At 40.5% G+C, this 23,916-nt stretch overlaps 1 protein-coding gene across 1 annotated transcript in view; it reads left to right on the top strand.

Annotated features, from left to right (window-relative positions):
• The window catches only part of CACNA1E (calcium voltage-gated channel subunit alpha1 E), a 405,939-nt gene that overhangs the window by 114,619 nt on the left and 267,404 nt on the right, over positions 1-23,916 (top strand). Inside the window, 3 exon segments of the mRNA XM_020984357.2 lie at positions 12,838-12,941; positions 14,536-14,688; positions 15,914-16,095. Coding sequence (XP_020840016.2) covers positions 12,838-12,941; positions 14,536-14,688; positions 15,914-16,095 — 439 coding nt within the window.

Genomic DNA, 23,916 nt, shown 5'->3' with positions numbered 1-23,916 from the left:
CAGTTTTGTATTTATTTGCCTACATCCCATGACTGTCCTCTTCTCTTAGTATTCTGCCTCATTTAACGCAGCTCCAGTCTCTTCCCTTGAATTTACTTTCTCCAGGACTTTCTCTCCCTCTGCCTGGTGTCTCTTGGCTAATGAACCGTCACTTTTTACATGTCACAAAATACCTAGCTTCAGTTTTAAAGGATATGATCCAAGCGTTCTATCATGAGTACCCCATTAGGCCAGCACCTTGGACTCCAGGGAAGTGTCTTGTGAAAAGACATGGTACTGAGTCTCTGAATTTCCTTATGGCCACCATACCTTAACTGTCTATAAAAAAAAATTGCAAACTGACTTTCCTTACAATTGGACAATTTGTTTATACCAAGCTTTATATACTCCTTGCTCCTTTACGGTTTTGGACTCTTAGCATTTCCATCCTTGTTTTCTTCCTCCTTACCTTCTCCAGATTTTTTTTTCTTTTCTCAGTATACCCCTTATCTAACCTACCTTGTATTGTTTCCATTGTCTGCTTCTATGAATTTGGTGTTTCTGACTCCTTCTTTTGCTCTCACATTTACTTTCCACCTTATTTCCAATGGACACCACAGTTGTCAATGGGAACTCCTGTCTAGACCTGGCTATTGCTCACCATTAGCTCTTTCCTTTCTTCCAAGCATCATCAAGGGACACTCAGTCTAGAACTGCTGTTTCTAGGGGTCACTGTCCTCCTCATCTTGTCCTCTTATCTGTCTGAGATTGTTTGCTCATGGGTCTCCTAGAAAATGGAGAGATGACCTCTCTCCTCTCCATGCATTTTCTACTACATCCAAGTCCATGGTTGCTATGGCAATTAATGACAGTAACAAGGGCTGTGAGTGCTCTCCAGCAGAAAAGAAGTGAATGGGAAGACCCGAACTATGCAAGGATGGTCTTAAAAACTCCTATCCACTTCAACAGATTGGTATTCTTTTCTCTAGCTTAACACCTTGTTGCTTACCCATTAACAAACTCTTGATTTCTGACCATAGAGAATAGAATGCGATCTTTTGCTGTACATAAATGTATATACACAGGCATATGCATACACACTCAGAGCAGCCTTTTTCAGGCATGTTAAGGCATAGAATCATAGATCTAGAGTTGGAAGGGATCTCAGAGGCAATCCAGTTCCTCACCCTTACCCATTTTCCCATTTTAAAGATGAGAAATCTGAAGTCCAGGGAAGGTTGTGTCTTGTCTAAGATCACTCAGCTAATCAATCAATAAGCATTTATTAAGCACCTACTATGTACCAGGCACTATGCTAAGCACTAGGTATATAAAAAGAGGCAAAAGATTGTCCTTGCCCTGAAGGTAATAAGTGTCAGAGTCAGGATTTGAAGCCAGTTCCTCTGACTCCAGAATAGCGCTTTTTCTTTTGTACCAGAAAGCTCATCCAGGTATCCTGAGATAAGATTGTTGTATTTGCCTAGTAAATAGTTTAACAAAAATGAAATACATACACATAAAACATAAGGTCCTGATACTGTATTTATTTTAGCTTACTGATACATGGCAATGTTGAGGTCTGATTTTTTTAGACTTATCTCAAAGTTGCCCACTTGGAGAGAATGGAGTGTTGCTGCTTGAGGACAGCCAGCCAGGAAGGCAGGAGAAAATGCTGCTCCTGGAACAATATGTCTAAGGTTCCTGGAAAAGTACAGCACAATCCAGCAAAACAAACTTGTTTTACCATCATTGGAAACACCAAGATGACACAATTAGCTCTAAAGAGCAATTTACCTTGGTTCTTTGTGTCCTCTTTAGAAATTCGGGATTGTTTGGGCTCCTAGGCTGTACCTACCTGGTCTTCTCAAGAACACTCAAGCACAGTCCCACCCATATCCCTCCAGGCAGAGATATCAGAGGATGGTGACAGACAAGGGAAACAGACCCTAGGCTCTCAGCCACAGTAGTCCACTGGGTTCATTTTACAGGACAGAAGCTCACAGAGTTGGAATGACTCCTCCAATAGAACACAAATAATAAATAAATTATAGATCCAGGATTCAAAACTCAAATTCTTTGGGTCAGACAGTAAAAGCTCTTCTCTAGCCCTGCCATGGCTCCAGCTGACATGAAATATACCATTAAAACTGTAGTTTTTGATGCCCCGTAGAGCCCAGAAAGGAAGCAGCTGAGGGCCCATGAATTGTCCTTGCATCTCTCACTAGGTCCAGACTTGGAGACCCTTGTCCAGATTCCCTGCCTTCTTCCTTTTGCATTTAAAGACCCTGAACCAAGAGGTCAGAGTGTAGCTCCCTCGTTTTACAGCCAAGGTAATCAAAGGCTAGAGGGGTTCAGGAATTTGCCTCCAAGATCACGCAGACAGTTGGTGGCAGACAGTACTAGAAATCAGGCTTCTTAAGAACCAGTCCAGATCTCTTTATACCACATGTGTCCTCTTGAGAGTGGGGCTGAGGGAGAGAGGGGGAGGGCTTTAAAGTCTAAACCACCATGTATGAAATATAAGCAACAGAGATAGCAATAGTTTTTGCATTTCATGACTCCTCTGTAAATAATGTATAGCCCAAGTATTTTATATATAGGTACACATTTGCATTCAGTTCTACTTTTTAAGGGGTGGCTTATGCGACTGTGATATTCTTTTCAAATGCGTCCTCTTGTTCATTCTTTCCTAACCTCATCCTTCCTTCCCCATAGATATTTTACTCTAAATTGATTTTTCTGGTTGTCTCTGTTATTTATATCTTTATGACTGTAAACAGTTTAATACAAAGGAACATTTAAAAAAATGAAACAAAGAGTCTTTCCAAATTGATTTCCAAATCAAATCTCACCCTTGGTAATTTGATTTGAAGGAAATGGAGAGCAAAGCATTCTAACAGGGCAGCCTTTTTGATAGATCATAATTACTCACACATGTGCCTAACCCTCCCTGTTTGGGGCTCCCAATTAGAAACTTAATTGAGTGAATAAGCTGTTGTCATTGTTGATGGATGCCCATGCCATAGGTCTTTGGATCCCTGCTGCCATCTACCCACCATGGAGGTGCCCAGGGATCCTTTGTTCAGCAGTAACCAGCAGGTATTTCTTGAGTACCTCCTTCATGCAGATCATTATGCTCAATGCTGTAGGACATACAAAGATGTGTTCATGCCTTTCCTGACCTCAAGGAACATGTAATTAAGAAGAAGGAGTATTTCTAATGCATGTGAAACAATTAAAGAACAATATTAGACAGGGTGTATTTAAGAGCAAAACCTGAAGAGCAGGGAGAGTCTGGTGTGGACTCAAGAGCTTTGTGGAGCCAGTGGGAGTTTAGATGGGTCTTGAAGGATGTTCAAGATGTGGCAAGGCAAAGAGGAGGGTAAAAACAGCATAATCAAAGGCCTAGTGGTAGGAATGGTTGTCTCGGTGGCATTGAGAGTAGAGAGTATTCTACTAGGTGAATCAATCCAGTGTTTTGAAGGATAAACAGTGACAAATTGGATATGGGAGATGAAAAGAGAGGGGAGTCTAAATTAATAGAGTGCTTACTAACTACCCATAGAAAGCCTCTAAGAGATAATACTAATACTAATAACTAGCATTTTGGCTGCACTTTTAGATTTGAGAAGTTCTTTACAGCTACAACCTCATCCTATCCTTACAACACCCCCAGGAGGGAGGCACTATATACTGGAGGAAACTGAAGCAGTCGCTGGTATAGTGACTTGCCCAAAGTTACACAGCTGATAAGTGTCTGAGGTGGTATTTGAACTCAGCTTCTTAACTCCAGGTCTAGCACTCAGTCTATTGCCACACCTAGTTGTGTCTTTCGTTCAATGAACAAAATATTTAATGGGAATATCATCTAGACAATAATATAGCACTCATGCAGAGCACTGTGCTGGGAAGAAATAAAGTTTAGATAAAATATATGGTTCCTGTCTAAACACTGATGACTTCAGCATGATAGATGGAAAGGAAAGTTGGTTTGGTGTCAGAAGATTTGAGTTATTGCACTGCCCTGTGTAACCCTGGGCAAATCATTTTACCACTCTTTGCCTTGGTTTTCTTGTTGGTAAAATGATGGGAATTGCACTAGATCATCTCTCCTTTCTCTCTGAAAATCTTGTGATCCCATCCTACAAGCAGTATTATATGCAAATGCTGATATGACTCAGGGTCTTGAATTCCCATAAGAATTACATCTTTTGCAAAGATGGTACTAATTCAAGTTTAATTTTGTCCCTCTCTTCTTCCACTCCCTCCCCCAATACACTGTCCCTCCCAATAATTTGGGCTAGTTAAACACCCTAGCAGATTTTTCTGGTGCTAATTAGTTTTTTTCAACAAATGCTAATGAATAGCTCCACATGGTTGTGTAGATGGCAGGGACAAGCAAGTAATTTACAGAACCTAGAAACCAATCATTGGCCAATAGCAGAGAGGTCCTTATGGTTTATTGGGCTTTTCACATGACCTGGAAATCTTGTTCCTTGAGACAACTGAAGGGTCCATCTCAACCCCATTCAGGCTGATGGACCAAATAATTGGAGAATTGCTTTCACATGGACCTACCCTTTTACTACCTTCAGTCAGTGCAATAAGTGGCTTTTAACCATGCTATTCTGCAGAGAAGGCATGGCATAACAGTGTCTGACTAACTGTGTTAACATAGAGTAAAGAAACTGATAACAGGTCCCCATTCACTGGCAAAAATTAAACTGAATTCTCTAGATTATTGGTATCAAATAAAAATGGGCCACTAAATCACACAGTTGCAGAATGACTAAGAAAACCACATATTGACATTATCAATTTTCTATTGCATTTTTATTTTGCTAAATATTTCCTTGTAATATCTGGTTCCAGCCTACATGGGAGTGTTTTGGCTGCAATGCATTCTGGGCCTTGTATTTGATACCTTCTATCTAGATGATGCTTCTTTCAATACTTTTATGAATCAGTGATTTCAGTTCACCAACCCACCATGGCAAGTCCTTTATGCTTTACAAAGTAGATAGTCTCTCTGAGTTGATGTGGCCAAAAAGATTAATTATCCTGATTAATATTATGAATCAATCTAAAATGAATCTTTTAGTATTATTTCTGGTGCTGAGTCTCTTTTTGATTCTTAGCTGTTCTGGTCCTTGGATAGTGATACATTCTCTATGTTTTTGGGACCATACTTGAGGCCTTTTTACTTAGGCAAGACCTTTCAGTGCTAGACATTGCTTGACATTAGCATACCTTCGAGAGTCCCTTCCATGACAGCATAAGACATGGGGATAGGACTTAAGTGAAAGACTATGCATGTATTGAGACTCCATTTGGCGTTTTACTTGAATTTCTCAACAATTTTCTTTAATCTTCAGCTTAACTTTGCCATAGAGAGGAGCCATGGTCTATTGAATGGAGTTCTGGAGCTGGAATCAGAAAGACCTGGGTTTGAAACCTACCTCAGATACTTACTAGCTGTGTGATTGTGGGCAAGTCATTTAATTCCTGAGTCTCAGTTTCCTCGTAGGTAAAATGGGGATAATAATGATACCTACCTGAGGTTATTGTAAGTAGCAATTGAATTAATAGCTGTAAAATACTTTACTTACTGTAAAGTGCTATGTTAATGTCAGTTATTATTATTTAGTAGAGTGGTGATTACAGGAATGTTAAGATCCTTGAATAAGCAACCATACTTGTCCTTCCTTCCTTCCAATTCATGAGACCTTTTGACAGATGGAAAAGACAATATCCGAAGCACACCAAAGCCAGAGGCAAGATAGAAATGCCTGCTGTATTACAGAGGTACTAAAATTGTGGCAACTTTGTGATGTGTGGCTATAATATGTACTAGCACATTTACTTTACTAATCCGCCATCATTTTTGAGCTCTTCAGTAGTAGGAATTGGATTATATTGAACTATCTACATTCTTTTATTAGAGTGGTAAAATGCTTTTGTTTGATGGAATAATTGGTGGATTTGGAGCGTAGATGAAGTTCATACTCCAATGTAGGGATGAAAACTTTGGTCACAGTAGCATGGTGCCCAACTAAGTAAGCTTATCAGAATAGTACTGAGATAGCATCACCTTGAACGTTTCTGTCCTTCAGCACCAAGGGAAAATGGAATCTTGAGGTATTTGCTTCAAAATGAGGGTGTTTAGTGGAAAGAACATTGATCTCAGAGTGAAGAGACTTGGATTCTTCTGCTACTTAATGATTGTGTAATTTTAGGTTTGTCGCTAAACCTTACGGAGCTCTGTTCTGAAGAGCTGAACAAATGGATATTATTGGAATTCCCACTATCAAACATATAAAAAATAGCAGGCTCTGTGGGAGCCCTAGAAAGATTGAGGCAGGGTTATGTGACAGGATGGCAAGAGGGTAAATTCTCCCGCTCTGCAGGCAACGGACTTTATAAAGGCCCTTCAGTGTCATTATTTGGTCAGATTCAGCCAAAGGTTATGGAATAAGAACCAAACTAGATGATAGGCACATAGGGCTCCTATAAGAGATTCCCATTCTTTTCTTCTTACCATTCTCTCTCAGCATTTCTTTGCTTTGATTTCTCTCCAACTCTCTTCCCTACCCCTTGTCTTCTGCTTTCATAATTTTATTTTTCTTCTCTATTTTCCTTTCCTTCTTCTTTATTCATTCCCCCTCTCCTTTGTTCTCTCTTCCCTTTCTTTCTCTCTGTCTCTTCTTGTCTCTCTCTTCTCTCTCCCTTTTCCTCTCTCTCCTTCATTCCTCCTTTTTTTCTTTGTCTTCTTTCTCTTCTCTCTCCCTTTCTCTCTCTTCTCTCCTCTTTTTTTCTATCTCCCATTTCTCATTCCTTTCTTCATTTTTCATTTTATCTCTATCTCTCTCCTTTTGTGTGTGTGTGTGTGTGTGTGTGTCTCCCTCCAGCTTCCACATTTTGAAATCTACCTTGTTAAATGCACAGAGGGGAAGGAAATTTTCATTTACAGCAGCCCATCCCCCCCTCCACTATGATGTGCAATAGTGTGTCCTGTCTGTGTATCCTGGGAAACAGAACTCTGGTTTCTCAAGGGGGCAGATGTGTACCTACTGTACATGTAGGGGCAAGGGAATGAGAGAGAAGAGAAGTGTTTCTTAATTGCACAGCACAAGAGAGACAGAGCAGAGTGCACTCTCTGGCCTGTAACTCTGTAATTAGATGAATTAGTGGAACAATGACCCAATTTTTCTTGGTTTCTGGATTATTCCACCTATCCCTGAGGTCTCTCTCTATTTTCTCTTTCCCGCCCCTTCTTTTTCCTTACTTCCATTCCATTTCTCCCCGTGTTCCATGGATAACTTTAGTACCTTTGTCTTTTTCCCTTGTACATTCCTGCCCCCATTTGTACAAAAATGAACTTTGTTCCATTCTCCCTTTATTCGTGATCTAAACCTATGATTCTATTCTTCTTCTTCTTTTTTTTTTTTTGCTAGGCAATGGGGTTAAGTGACTTGCCCAGGATCACACAGCTAGTAAGTGTTATGTATCTGAGGCTGGATTTGAACTCAGGTACTCCTGAATTCAGGGCCGGTGCTCTATCCACTGCACCACCTAGCTGCCCCGATTCTATTATTCTTTCTGTCTTTGGAAAGAGCCATCTATTTAATACCTGGAATAGAATCACCATTACCATTGCCACCATCACTTACATTTCTTCATGATTTTCAAGTTTACAAAGATTTTCCTTATAACAACCAGATGAGGTAGGTAGCACAAATACTATCCCCATTTACAGATGAGGAAACTGAACCTCAGAGAAGTCTCATACGACTCACCCAAGATTCTGAAGTAGTGTCAGAGAGCTTGGTGTGTTACTCCTTTAAAAAATATAGGAAAACTGGAGAAAGAGCAATTGAGACTCTCCTGGCATATTCTATAGGGTAGAAGGATTTTTATTCTTGGCTTTATTTTTACCAATCAAATTCAAAGAACATTTATCTATTTAACACCTATTCTGTGCAAGATCCTAGAATTAAAACATTCTAGCCCACAGTGATCTAACATTCTTCTGCGGAGGTTCTTAACCTTAATATCTGTGGGTTTGCTAGATGGCCAAAGGGGTCCATGACCCGAAAGAGATTAAGAGCCCCTGTACTGGGTAGTATAATATATACATACACACAGAGTATGTGTGTGTGTTTGTGTGTGTGTGTGTGTGTGTGTGTGTGGTGAGTGAGAGTGTGTGTGTAAATAGCAGGTAATTTGATGAAGAAAAGAGGACTAAACCCTGAAGGAGACAAAGAAGGTTTCTTGGAGGAGAGGTATCTGAGCTGACTCTTGAAGGAAGACAAGAACTCAGAGGTGGAATGCATTAGAAACACAGAATTTGGGGAAAGATAGTTCACTTTCAGTTGGGGAAACCATAGGATCATAAGGAAAGCTTCACAGAGAAAGTAACACCTAAGCGGGGTTTTGAAGGAAGAGAAGGCCTTCACCTGGCTGATAAGAGGTGATCACAAATGAGAAAGGGAGGATAGAGTTTTGACCAGAAGGAAGAATTATCTTAACCAGCAAGAAAGTAGAAGTGGGATAGTGGTGGGATGGGGAAACTAAAAAATAGTTGAGCAATATTGGGAGAGTATTGGATGAAACCAGGATTGATAGAAAAAGTGACCCTGTATCCAGGAATCAGGCAGGGATGGGGGATAGAAACCAACTCCTTAATCTGGTATTTCAGGAGTCTCACTCGCCTTGGCACTAACTTAACCTCTCCACTTTAACCTTATTTCACATTTCTTTCTTTTATTCACTCTGTCTTCCAACCAAACTGGGTTAGTTGCTGGTCCCTAATGTTTCCTCTAGCCTCAGCACATTTGTAAGGGCCCATGGCCCATGCCTCCATTTCCTTCAAAGCCACATTTAGGTGCCACCTCCTCCATGAAGCTTTACTTATGATCCTATGATTTCCCAGCTGAAAGTGAACTTTCTCAGCTTGAATTTCCCTGAAACACTTTTCTTGGATCTCTCCTTTGCCCTTACCACCTTTTGCCTTTTATCACCCTTGTGTACCTATTGTTTTCCCACTAGCAGACTGTAGTCTGAGGACATAGAATATACTTTAAAAATATGTTCGTATACTCAGCATGAGCACAGTGAATTGTATACACTAGGTGCTCAATATGCGTTTGTTGAATATCAAATGGTGAAATAACTAGCACTAAGTGGGAATATTTGCCATACGGATTGGCATCATTAGCTGATTAGTTCAGGTAGTCAGAGCACAGGATTAATGAGGCCAAGGTCACAGGTTCAGCCCCCATGTGGGCTAATTAACGTGGCTCCATTCTGTGGCCATGGACTGAATTTCCAACCTTAGTCAGCCATCTTGATGACACTGATGAGTGTTCATATGGGGTACTTGTTGAGACCATCTGTGTGGCTCAGACGACATCATGTAGTGAAACAATGCTAGTCTGAGGATCAGGAAACCTGGGTTTTGGTTTTAGTTCTTCTGATTACATAGTGTGATTTGGTCCAGATGCTCGCCCTCCAACACCCACCTAAGCCTCTATGGCTCTGAAATGATCTGCTTCTAATGAAGCTGAGAGAAGCAATCCTAATGTGATCTACCAAAGTCTGACAGAGACTGGAACTGAACTGATATGCTTATTCAGGACTGGCCTAAAGCCAAATTGTGGACTAGGTTATGTTTCTGTCTGGTGGTCACTCCCCTCCAATCTCCACTTCATATCCTTTCAGTTTTATTCATTCACTCAAAATGTATGATGTACCTCATCTAGGAAAAGCATTCTCCTAGGCGCTGGGGAAACAAAGAAGAAGACCCAGCATCTCCCCTCATGCAAGTTACTGTCTTATGGGGGAGGTGGGATGTGCCATCAAATCACTAGTAAAAAATGGGCTGTAGTCATATATTAGGAGAAGTTCAAAAGATTATAATAATTCATAAGCAAAAGCGATCACTTCTGGTGTGGGGGTGAAGGGAAATCTGGAGAGACTTCAGCAGAGTTGTATGTGATGAGCACAGGGGTGGGTGGGGTTGGAGAAGTGAACATCACAGAGAAAGGGATAGCATCCTCAAAGCCTCAAAGGCAGGAAAGATGAGAATGTATTTGACGTGTGGTTTGCTGGAATCTTTCCTCTTTCTGTGTGTTCCACTGAACCCCAGCTTTCTGAGGTTTTCCTTCCTCCCCATCCCCCACACAATAGCACTCACTGAAGCTGGGACATACCCTATAATTTGATATTTTTGTCTCTTCTTTTTTTAAATCAAAACTTGCTTTTTGTGTGTGTGTGTGTGTGTGTGTGTGTGTGTGGTTTCACTACTTAGCATGCTGTTAATGGATGATAATAGGCTAATGTATTATATTTCCTAGATAACACATTTTAACAGGGACCTTCAGTATCTTAAACCAAAGGAGTAAATGATGTGTAGCTTTCCAGTAAGAGATAGAGGAAGAAATCTTTCTTGGAATATCCTAAGTCAAATTATATACTGTATCTGCTTACATATAAGGTCAACCCTAAACTATATTATATTATTGGGTAGGCCCAAAATGAAATGGAAAAAAGTGGTTCAAGTATTGGCTTAATGGCCCTGTGGGAATTCAACTTTATGGACTAGGTCTAGGAAAGTGAAGAAATGGGTAAGAAGGTGAATGAAAGTAGAAAATGAATCTGAAGGAAGAAAAAAAGGTTTTCATGGATAGCAATATGGAAGAGAAGAAACAAAAATAAAGACTGAGTATAACAAATTAATGTTGATGAAGATTTAGGCTAAAGAGAAATAAAAATGGATAATATTGGGCCACAATATAAAGCCATATGTGAAAACACCTTACCAGTTCAAAAATAAGCTATTAAACAAGCTCAGGTATTTACAGTGTAAGTGTAAAACAGCAAGCAAGGCCTCTGAGCACTCAAAATCACTGTCATACAGTTCATGACTAAAGCCTACCCACTCAGAAGGGAACCCAGCAGATCTTCATTCAGAATCCATTCCCTCTTACTTTACATATAGTTCTAACAAGAATTACCACTTCATGTCCGAGGCCAAAGAAAATTACTAGAGTAAAAGTTAGGAGGGAGAAGAGGTCTTATGCATGAGGGCACACATTTTGTGCTAAAAGCAGTTGGAAATGACATTCAACCATCTGAAATCAAGTGAAGAGATAGAAAAAACTACAAAGAAGAAAGACATCAGAACACAAAAGTCACAGTGGTTTGAGGCTATTCAGTGTTGAGTCACCTACCCCTATATATTTTATTAGTCCCTGAGGACTTCACTAAAATATAGTATAATAATATGTGCTCATAAACAGGACTGTGGGTTATCAGGAAAATAAATCATATTGACTTTATGCTATTTAAGAAGGCATGGCAGTATGTCATATCCATGTCAGAAAGAGTTTCATAAAAATGATCAAAATTTTAAAATGACAATGGTTGAAGAAGAAAACCCTTAATTATCTGAGAAATTTATTTGTCCAGGAGACTCATTCCCAAGAGACCCGGATACTTGAAGTTTTACTGTATGCTCATATGAAATAAGAGAAGGAAAAGAAGATCAAAAATAAGCGGATTTTTAAAATTTGGCTAAAATAATTATAACATTTGCATATTTGACATGTGATAATAATATCTTGCATTTGTGGAACATTTCATTGTTTATAAATTTTTTTCACATACATTACTTTGTGTGGTTTCATAGAGCAAAAATATGAAATAGTGGGAAGACCCTGGGCTGTGTAGGAGTCAGGAAATTTGGGTTCTAGCCTTCTTTTGGTCATTTATCAACTGTTAAACCTTAACTACATCATTTGTTCTCTCTGAAACCCAACTATGAAAAAAGGGGGTGGAAGAAGATGATCTCTGAGGTTCCTTCAAGCTTTCACACTCTGATTGTCTGATATTTACAAAAGATCTGTGAGCTACCCAGGGCAGGTATCTTCATTCCAGGCTAAAGGGCACTAAATAATTTGCCCTAAGTCACAGCTAATAAATATGCAAGTTAAGATTGACTCCTAGACTAATGTTATGGATATCATGGATATATACATATAATGTGATTCTGGAAAATAAAGGGTGAATTTGATAATCTTTTCAATAAAAGTAACTACAATATTTGAAGCATCCAATCTAACAAGATTATTAATGGTTTGTGTGTTGTTGGGCAGAGATATCATTGCACCAGGTGGGTGGGAAGGGATGTTGTTAAAGATGAAAAAATGGAAACATAAACAGTGTGATATCCTAAAATTTGCACATCAACTTTATGAAATGATTTAAAAAACCAGACATAGGAACAGAAGGACTTTAACAAACAACGTAAACATAAGTGCAAGGATTTTGTGTGATGGCAATTTTAAGTCTAAAGGCATTGTATCACTCTGGTGGTTAGCCCAGAAAGCTCAGAAAGGCTTCCTGAAGGAGACAAAAGCCTGAGGGGTACTTTGAATGATAGACATGGGGATCTTTGCATCTCAGTCAATGAAGATTATTCCATACCAAAAAAAAAAATAATCTAGGTATGAGGGAAAGGCATGGAGGCTGGAATGGGGAGAATGATGGAGTGGGAAGTCTGATCAAGTATCCCAGAGCCACTCTGCTCATGCTTAGGAATTATAATCCCCCAGCTTCAATGTAATCCCAATAACCTTGCTTTCTTTTCCTTCCCAGCAAAGTGAAACACAGGTGGCTAATTTTAGATCCACAGAGAATTGTTGGTGATTCACTAAAGCTTAGGTGCAACCACTTACAGCTGCTATGAGGGTGGAGTGCTTTTAGACTGGTCTAGCCTCAGGCTGGCTTCTCCCATTCATAATACAGAGGGATAATGACCTGACTGTGATAATGTCTGCTTTTTTTCCCTGTCTATAGCATCCTGGCCACAGCTGGGACCCACTTCAATACCCATGTGGACCTGAGGACCCTCCGGGCTGTGCGAGTACTAAGGCCACTGAAACTTGTGTCAGGCATTCCCAGTGAGTGCTTGGCTTTTTTTTTTTCCTGACATGTTGTGTGAAGTGAGTTAATGAATGTGTGTCACCCTAGGCATGCATTTAGTATAGGGTATAGGTCTGAAAGAAATCAGGCTGGATTGAGAGAAATCAGTCTGTGAGCAAGAACAGTTGTTGATATAAACAGAAGGTAGGGCTTCAAAGTGCTATTACATTTTTTTCAGGCTACAGATAGTTGAATCCCCCCTTCCCCAAATCACATCTAAAAAGTTAGATTAGACATAGATTGCTATATGTTACGAGGAGGCACATGAAAGCATGATGATGATTTCTGTTATAATAACAATGATTGTTTAAAAAAATCATTCCTTTTTTTAAAGCTTTCCTAAAGGGACTGTATATGTAGGGGTCTTTCCCTTTCAAATCTCAATATACATATTAACGTATCCTTCCAATACATGGGAAGACCAATATCTAGGGTCTGGCAAACATTTAAAAAATTTAATTGATATTTTCAGTTATCATATCACCTATATTTCCCCTTGTGCTTCTCTCCCTACCCTCTCCCAGAGAGCCACCCCTTTTAACAACAACAAAAAAAAGAAAAAGATGAAGAGCAGCAAATTAATAAATTCATCAAAAAAAAATCTTCTCCTATATACAAAGTTCCGTATTTGTGGAACCCAACTTCTTCAAAGGAATAGTGGGATATTTCATATCTCTTCTTCGGGCCCAGCCTTGTTCTCTATAGTCTGGCAAATTCAGTTTTGATATTTACAATTGTTTTGCTTCCCATTGATATTACATTGCTCACAACGTAGGTTATTTTCTTGGTTCTGTTTATCTCCCTTAGAAATCAGTTCACATAAGTCTTTCCATTCTTCTCTGTATTTATGATGCTTGTCATTGTCTATAGCACAATGTATTCCATTGCATTTATGTCACACACTTTTTTTAGCCATTTCCCCAACTGATGGGCTCCTCCTGTTTCCATTTCTTTGGTATCATAAAAAGTGCTAACAGGTATGTTTGGGTGTATACGGAGCATTGGCGTTTTTCATTGACCTCCTTGGGGTATATGCCTAACGGTAGAATCTCTGGGTCAAAGGGTATAAATGTTTTAGTCATTCTGTTTGCTAATTGTCTGGCAAATATTTTCATCTCTCTACAAAACCAGCAGTGTGTTCCACCCAACACTGGCCAGTACCACCTACTCTCTTCCTTAGCCACTTTTGCAGCCAGCCACCAGTTTTATTAGGCAGAGTCTTCTCAGAATAAACATAACTATAGTTTCTACAAAGCAAACTTTAAAAAGGGCAAAATTTATTCAATTTCTCATTAAGGCTCAATGCTCTATTTTCTTTTATGTTGTGAGTACATCTACTGGTTTATTATTAACAGTAGAATCTCAGAGGCTAGATTGGAAGGATATAGGTGCTTAATAATACTTGTTGAATTCAATTGAGTTACAACATGTTTATGTCATCAGGGAATGGTAGAAAAAGAGAATGGATTCAGCTTTGAGGGGTGGTGTGGGGGTGGAATCCCTTTACTTGGTCTATCTGCAGCAGGATACAGTTTAATAAATGCAAGCATGCCATCCTCTGCTTCCTTCCAGGTTTGCAAATAGTGCTGAAGTCCATCATGAAGGCGATGGTGCCTCTCCTACAGATTGGCCTTCTTCTGTTCTTTGCCATCCTAATGTTCGCCATCATTGGCCTGGAGTTTTATAGTGGAAAACTACATAGGGCCTGCTTTATGAACAATTCAGGTAGGGTCACCAGGTGGTGCTTAAGGTATTTTCCCATCTGTCTGAGTCCCAGATACCTGTGGTCTGTGATATTCCCCTTCATTCCATTCATTCAAACATGGAAAACAACTGATCAAAGAGAAATACCATTTGTAAGTAAGTAACTAACCATGTTATTTTTGCCCGGGCTTGAGTTACCTCATCTATCAGGAAGGCGTTGTACTTACTAGAGGGTTTCAAAATCTCTTCCAGCTCTAACAAATATTACGATTTATCCAGCATCATGGTACCCACCACTTTCGAGTACAAGGATGAGAGTAGCTTACATTTCTCTTGTCCTTTAAAGTTTATAAAGTGCTTCCTCAAAACAATCTTGTGAGGTAAGCCCTTCAAGAAGTAATACCCACATTTTACAAGTGATTAAACTACAGTTCAACATGGTTAAGTGGTTTTTTTGAGGTCATATGTCCAATAATAATAATTATTAATAATAATAATAATGATAGCTAGCATTGATACAGCTCATACTTATGTGCCAGGCACTATGCTAAGAGCTTAAACATGATCTTATTTGATCCTCACACAAATGCTGAGAAGGAAGTGCTATTATTATACCTATTTTACAAATGAGGAAACTGAGGCAGGAAGAGGTTAAGCAGGATTTGAACTCAGGTCTTCCTGCTTCCAATCCCAGCCCTCTTATCTACTGTGTTACCTAGCTGCCTTGAGAATCAATCTGAGAGCTTGGTCTTAAACTAGTCTTCTGATTCTAAGACTGATCCTTTCTTTTCCTACTATATCACATTACCTATAAGGTCTTCCTAGAAGTCACAGGGAGCTTAATCAATAATGCTAAAGCAATCTCTTCCTCTTGTCCATTTTCATTCTTGTTATTCAAATCCAAGGGTGTGATTTCCTAGAAAGTTTTGGAGCCAATGATAGAAAAAGCAATTTGCAGACAGTTAAAGGAGACAATGAGGGCAGGTTCTCTGGAAAGGAGGTGACTTCCAGAAGAGGATGTGAAATAGGAAGGTATGATCGCCTGGCCAGGGACACAGGTGAGGTAGAGAGGCCAGAAAGAAGGAGGAGCTCGTAGTGGTTTAGGGAAGAGAAAACAAAGAAAGGCTAGCCTCTTTTTTTTTTTTCTACCAGAGAACTTATTGTGTTCCCCCCCATTGTTTTCTGGGTTCACTTTTCAGCTTTTGCTCACTTGTCTGTGGTTTCTTCTCTTCCTATGTGTCTGCAGGTGTGCTGGAGGGGTTTGACCCTCCCCACCCATGTGGGGTGCAGGGCTGCCCAGAGGGCTATGAGTGCAAGGACTGGATTGGCCCCAATGATGGGATCACTCAGTTTGACAACATTCTCTTTGCTGTGCTGACTGTCTTCCAGTGTATAACCATGGAAGGATGGACCACCGTGCTGTATAATGTGAGTGAATGGTTTTAAGTGTGAAGAGGAAGGTATAGAGTTGGGGATGAGGCTACTATGGACCAGAAGATCTGGAGAGGAGGAGGGGCAGCATGGGTGTACATGAGTTAGTTAGTAAAAGCTGAGTGGCAATTCAAATCCCTCCACCTCTGGTCTGAGCACACTGTTGTTCAATAGCTCATTAGAGAGGAGATTTTCTATTAGGAAATGGAATGGAAAAACAGTCATTAAGTCCTTACTATATACTAAGCATTGCATTGAGTCCTGAGCATACAAATTGAAAATACAGACAGTCCCTGCTCTGAACGACCTCATATTTTAAGTGGCGGAGACAATAACATCGAACAATTCAATGGCTGGGGACGTGATAAGCCCAAATGGTCCTTGGGATCTGCTTGTAGGACAGATGCCAGAGCCTGGTGATCCTCCATTTTACTGGAATGATTGTAGTTGGTGAGTCTTCGTTCATTGAAACAGCAGGATTAGCCCTGTGTGCCCTGCAGTCAAGGGTCTGGAAGGAGCCAGGCCCACAACTGTTGAGATCCTCGTGTGATCTGAGTAGGAGACGGGCTTTGGGATCTGAGCACTGGGGAAGGGCTCCCTGTTCAGAAGCAGGGCATCAAAGACTGGTTTAGTCAAACCAACTAGGCAAGAATTTATTGAGCCCTGTTATGCACTCAGCATAAAAGCATAAAGAGACAGCATGATGTGGTTGGAGTCCTGGACCTGGAATCAGGAGGACCTGGGGACAAATCACATCTCTGACACTTACCAGATGAGGGACCCAGGGCTATTTAACTCCCATGTGTCTCAGGTAGTACAATACAGGAAAAAAACCTACTGGATTTGGAATATAAGGACCAGAGTTTAAAACCTGCCTTTGTTATTAATTACCTGTACAAAGTATTATTGCAATAACAATAGTTAAACTAATCAACATAATGAGCAGTTATTAGCACTTTATGGTTTGCAAATTATTTAACTCTTTGCTGTTGTCGCCTTTGTTGAGTTGTTTTGGTCATATCTAACTTTCCTTAACCTCATGTGGGGTTTTCTTGGCAAAGATACTAGAGTGGTTTACCATTCCCTTCTCCAGATCATTTTACAGATGAGGAAACTGAGGCAAACAGGGTTAAGTGACTTGCCCAGGGTCACACAGCTAGGAAGTGTCTGAGGTCAGATTTGAACTCAGTTCCTCCTGACTCCAGGGCTGGCATTCTATATGCTAAATTTAACTTATGTGTCTCTATTTCCTCAACTATAAAATGAAGATGTTCAATTAGATGGCCTCTAAGGTTCCTTTCAGTTCTAAATCTATCATTTTATGACTTCTCTTCTAAGCCTTAGGTTGTGATTTGCTTTTGTGGAGGGGATTCTTGCACCTGGGAGTTCTGTAATCCGATCACAGGCCATTTGCAGATGTGACCAGCACTGTGTTTAGGCTCTGTAGGTGATAGAAAATAAACAAGAGAGTGTCCTCTGGTAAGCAGTTTCCTGTATAGATGGGGAGATAAGATACATAGATAAACAAAATGTTAGAGATGATGCCACAAAACAAGATCACTAGAGGTAGCAGTTTGTAAAGGGACTTCTGCAGGAGATAAGAGGTTATACTAGTTGACCTTTAAAGGTCTCTTTTAATTCAGAGATTCTGTGATTTTTAATTATATCATCAAGTGCTATATTCCTAGGTGTGGGCTTGAGTAGGCTAAAACGAGTGGTGTCTGGTCTGATACGTGCAGGGCTGACCCTGGAGATGGGATGAATTGTCCAGGCCTGCACTTTGGGGTCCAATGGCTATCTATCTGGGAATCAGCCCAGGGAGGCAGTCCAGGGGGAAAGCTCTGGCCTGCTGTAGATAAAAATGACCATCATCCAATATATTGGGGAAGGCAGCAAATGCCCATTTTCATTTAATATGGGCCTCCTTTACACACATGCCTTCAGGCTGCTTCTTACTCCTTTGGGATTTCACTTTACCTTCATATAAAATTACCAGGAGAAGCACCAGCACAACAGCGTCCTGGATACATTCTGAGGCTGGGATCAAAGAGGTGGCCTGGGAGTGCCTGCTTCTCAGGTCAGGCTGGGGTGCACTAGAACCAGCTCTGAAAGTGTGTCTTGAGCATTTTTTTTTGTGAGCCAGTTGTTAAACATTTATCAGCAAACCACTGGGCCTAAGGAAATGTTTGGATCAGACCTCTGATTTCAATGGGAACTTATGGTGAACAAAACTGTGCTCTACCATCTTAGATCAACATCTACTCTGCAACTTATTGTCATAGACAGTCATTGGGGATTTACAGGTTAATTGATTTATTCAGGGTCACACAACAAATGTGTGCCGGGGTGAGACTCTAGTCTGTTCTTCTTGTCTCCAAGATTGTCTCTTTTTCCACTTTACCACTACTTACACTCATTAAAGTAATTGTATTATAGAGCTGAAAGGGCCTGTAACAATCATTTAATCTAGCTTCCTCATTTACACATAAGGAAAGTCAAGTCCAAAATGATAAACTTAAGGTCACTATACTGAAAACCACCTGATGGAAGGAATTGTGTTTTATATATCTGTGCATTTTTAGTGTCCTGTATGAAAAAAAAAGGTGATGAATAAATGCATTCTTGATCCTAGCTCCCTAAGTCTGAACATATCTACCCTCCACAGAGGAGCCACACATCCTTACGAAAGCAGATGCCTTAGAAAGGTGGGTGAGGAAAGACTAAGGAAATGTCTTAGCCAGCATATTCAGGAAAACCATGCAGACACACGTGGAGGCTTTGTGAGGAGGGAGGAAAGGAAGGCAAGGGTGAAGAATCACATTGGCACAGTATGTTTGCCACATGAGGGATGTTTCATGCAGGCCCTATTGCCTACACATTTCTAGAAATTAGACTATAAGACCCTTGGTGTTTGGTGATGTTTATTGTGATCTGTGAGTGATACGTTTCAATTACACATAGAGACCCATCCAAATGATGTGATAAATGTGTTAGGCAGTCAGCCTGACAGACAGGAAGTACTGCTTTTAGGGATATCGGTATGAGCCTGATAGCTATTACCCCAAGTGGTTCTGGGGAAGCAAGGATGCTTCTGAGGAATCCCCTTCCTTTCCTGTATCATTATGCTCTGTTCTTCCTTTATCTGTCCACCATTATCTGTCTGTGGCTCCCTCTATGCTCCATGCCTGTCTTCAGTGGCAGTGATCGACTGGGCTGATATAGTGACTAGAAGCTCTTGTCCCCTTTCATATTCCTACCACATCATGGTTGGTGTCTAGGCTAATGTGAACTTGACCTGTGTCAGAGGAGGTCTACCTCCCAGGAGGAGGCAGCCCCTCTGTCCTCTGCTGTGGTCAGACTGACTCTCAAATACTGCGTTCAATTCTAGGTGACACAGTTTAGGGCATTGATAAGCTGGAGATTTCAGAGGAGGGAAACCAGGGTGACATTTGTGAGGACCTTGATTCTATGATGCATGAGGATTCATTGAAGGTGCTCAGGATATTTATCTTGGAGGAGACAAGACTCAGGGGGAACATGTTAGCTATGTTCAAGCCTTTGAAACATTCTATATTATATATAACATATATGTGTGTGTATGTGTATATATATATATATATATATATATATGTGCATATATACGTATATGCATGTGTGTGTGTGAATTATTATGTGGAAGAGGGATTACACTTGTTCTGTTTGGCCCCAGGGGGGCAGAACCAGGAATAGTGGATGGAAGTTGCAAAGAGGCACATTTAAGCTTGCTCTAAGGAAATACTTCCTCAGGAAATAGTGGATCTTCCCCCTCATGGGTTTTTTTTTCAATAATAATAACAACAACAGCAATAATAGTAGTAAGCATTTATATAGCACCTACTATGTGCTAGACACTGTACTAAGTGCTTTACAAATGTCTCATTTGATTTTCAAGCAGAGGCTAGATAATCAGTGGTAGGGTAATGGTTCATTTATAGGGATTGTTTTGACCAGATGGCTGCTGAGATCTCTCCCAATGTTAAAATTCAGTGATTTGATTCTACAATTTGGGGCCAGGGGAGAGAGGACAAGTAACTGTGCTTCTTTATCTTGCTCCCTGCCCAATGTAGCTTTGACGAAATCCCGTTGGTCTCCACGTTGACTGGAGGAGTTGCTCTAGCCTTTTGACCCCTCCATGCTCTTTCTCTTTTCCCCTTTTTCTTTTTGGGTACCTGGGAAAGGAGATTTGGAGACCCTGGAGGTTTGGAGCCTCTAGAGGACAGGAGCAGAACTATTCTTCCTTTTCTTCCTCGATTTCTGTGCTTCTCTTGAAGATGTCCATCTCTTCTGGGATCCTTTTCACCTATCTCTCTAGGCTCTTTATGGACCAGGTGAACTCATCCTTGAAGCTTGAATGTTAGAAGAGTTGAGATTTTTCCTGGAGATGTAGGTAGGATGAATTAGACCACTGACCCTTCAGAGTCTCACAGGATTAGTCTCTTTGATCCTGTCATTGGCACACCTTTTCCTCAATGAGAAGAGATGAAGAGAAGAGATAGACATAAAAATTAAAAGGACAGTGGAATCATGATGACAAAGAGCAGGATCTAGCTTAATCTTTGGTGATTAGGCATTTTGTAAGGGTGGCAATTACTAGCGGAATCGAAGCCAAGAGGAAACTACCACAAAATTGAGGTCTTTGGTATAGAAACTTCTATGATGTTAATGACAGCATGATGTAGAGGAAAGGGAAGTAGATTTGGAGTCAGGAAACCTGAGTTTGAAACTCCCTTCCGACACTTATTAGGTATGGGAACATGGGTAAGTAACCCAACCTCTATGAACCTTAGCTTCCTCATCACTAAATGGGGGATACTTATGCTTGAATTACCTAGTTAACAGGATTGTTGTAAGTAAAGGACATGATCCCCTATTCCACATGAGAAAATAAGGAAAAGAGAGGGTAAGGGACTTAGCCATGGTCTCACAATGACTCACTATTCCAGCTAAGACTGGACCATGGGTCTCTTAATTCCCAGCAAAAGGAGCCACTCTGTGAAAGTACTTATTCTAAGTCCTTCCTTCCTTCCTTCCTTCCTTCCTTCCTTCCTTCCTTCCTTCCTTCTTCCTTCCTCCTTCCTTCCTTCCTTCCTTCCTTCCTTCCTTCCTTCCTTCCTTCCTTCCTTCCTTCCTTCCTTCCTTCCTTCCTTCCTTCCTTCCTTCCTTCCTTCCTTCCTTCCTTCCTTCCTTCCTTCCTTCCTTCCTTCCTTCCTTCCTTCCTTCTTTCCCTCCTTTTCCCTCCTTTTCTCTCATCTTCCCTTTCTTCCTCCCTCCCTCTCTTCTTCATTATATTTTAAAAATTGTTAACTTAATCATTAACAATTACAAAAATTTTAATATACAAAGAACAAGACAGAGGCTTATATAAGAAACTGTGAATTTTTGTTATGTACAATTTGTTTTATAAGAAGCATTTTATGTATGTATATGTATATATTTCTTAAAAACAAACTGTTCTCTCATTTCCATCCCTTCCTTTCCCCCTCCTTTCTTTCTTATTTTTCTCCCTTTCTTCCTTTCACCTTGAAAGAGTAACCCTAAACTACAGAGAGGATGAAAAAGCGCTTCTCCAGATTTTTGTGGGGGGGGATGTGGGAGGAGGTTCTCCATATTTGTGATTTCTACATTTGATTTGTATTTAAGACTCTGATATTGCATGGTGGTGACAATGACAAAGTGATCCCAGATGACCTGGAGCCCAGTTCTGGTGAAATGAAGAGCCATTTGAAAGGCAAGTCTTGGACTATTTTGGAACCTGGGAAGGACATATGTCATGTGATGGGGAAACATATTGACCTAGAGTCAGGACACCTGGCTTCAAATTCTGACTCTGACAAAATACTGTGTGCTTATGGACAGAATGCTTATCACTTCTGTGCCTCAATTTCCCCATCTATAAAAGGGAGATAATAATATTCACATTACTCATCTAGCAGAGTTGCTGAGAGGACAGTGCTTTGCAAACCTTAAGGCAAAATATAATTGTGAGTTTTTATTGCAATATATGAGGTGCCTTTTTGTCTCCAACTCAAATAATCAACACCTGGAATTTCTTGTTCCTGAGAATCTTTTAGGGCTCCAGAAGGACCTGGTATCGTGGAACGTCAAAGAAGCCCACAGTGACAGTGTTACCATCCCAGTGTTCCCTACTTCACCCCTCTTACGCAATAAGATGTTGATAACTAGGTCTGGGAATTTAGGCCATGAGGTCCTCCTTGCAGACTTTTAGGCAGGAGGAGAGCAATGATAGAAACTTTCCACTGAATCCTCAGGAATACTTATAAAGGACCACATGGAAATGCAGCCTAATCCTAGGGGACTAATTCATATTCTTTATAAACCTTAAAGGTTTACAGAAATGTGAAAGATTATTACTGAGAGTTCAGGCAAAGGAACATCTTTTTAACCTTAGCCCTGTTTAGCCTTCTGCTTGTCTTTCTAGGTAATGATGTACCAGTAGGATCCCTTCAGCAGTGGTACTGAGCTTGTACCTATCGGCTCAGGAATAGTGCCCAACTTTTACAGATTCACACAGAAGATTAGAAATTTAGATGGCAAGGAAGGAACGTGGGTTGCCAAAACCAGCTCTTTTGATTTTTAGGTTAGTGCTGTGGCTGCAAGATGGGCATTGAGAATGAGCTTGGGATTTTGGAAAAAGCAATAAGCTTAAAGTCAGAAGTCTTAGTTTCAAATCTATGTCACTTTAAACAAGACTTAGATTCATAGATTTAGAGGTGGAAGGAACTTTGTTGTTTAGTACTTTTTCAGTCGTCTCCGATTCTTTGCAACCTCATTCGAGACTTTCTTGGCAAAGATAGTGGAGTGCTTTGCCATTTCCTTCTCCAGCTCATTTTACAGATTAGGAAACTGAGGCAAATGGAGTTAAGTGACTTGCCCAGGGTCACATGCTAGGAAGTGTCTACGGGAAGATTTGAACCCAAGAAGATGAGTCTTCGTGACTGCAGGCCCAGCGCTCTGTGCACTATGGCTCCACCTAGCTGCCCTTAGAAGGAACTTTAGGGACCATCTAGTCCAAGGCTTTTTTCTGTAGTTGTGGAAACTAAGGCAAAAAAGGTTAAATGAATTGCCTGGAGTCACACAGTTTGTGTTTGAAGTGACATTTGAACCCTTGTTTACGGATTCCAAGTCTTTTTTAATCTCTCTGGGCTGCATCTGTGTTTTCTTTTAGGAAATGAAGGAAATTGAGGCACAAAGATGTTGAAACCATGTGCTCAGGGTCACACAGGTTGCAAGCATCCAGGTGGGGGGATTTGAACCCATGTCCTCTGACTCTAGAGCAAGGGTTCTTAACCTTTTTTTGTATGTGTGCCATGGAATGCTCTGACAGTCTGGTCAAAGCCTATTGACCCTTTCTTAGAATATTTTTAAATGCATAAAATGAAATGCATAGGATTACAGAGGAAATACAATTATCAAGGTACGGGAAGAAACAAACAAGTTCATGAGCCCCACGTTCAGAATCCCTGTTATGGAGTCCATTTGACTGGATGACCTCTGAGACCCTTTCTAGCTCTAAATCTTATGATTTAGACCTCCGGGACATGTGGTTCCAGGTATGTAAGCATAGACAAATGGACAAGATGAGGACACCAGGTACTTTGTGCTCTGTGTCCATGGATGCTCTCCTCTTTCCCCCAGGTATGTGTTTGACCATCAGTTGGCCTATGGGTCCGCTCAGGACGTTGGACTTAGGAACATTCAAGGACTAAAACCCGTCCAGGCACACCCACCTTCCTCTGCAGCACTTGTGCTCTGTAATCT

The sequence above is a fragment of the Phascolarctos cinereus genome, unplaced genomic scaffold (genome assembly GCF_003287225.1).
Source record: "Phascolarctos cinereus isolate Bilbo 61053 unplaced genomic scaffold, phaCin_HiC Scaffold_5;HRSCAF=322, whole genome shotgun sequence".
Lineage (NCBI taxonomy): Eukaryota > Metazoa > Chordata > Mammalia > Diprotodontia > Phascolarctidae > Phascolarctos > Phascolarctos cinereus.
The sequence above is the reverse complement of the archived record's forward strand: the minus strand, read 5'-3'. Positions and strand labels throughout refer to the sequence as shown.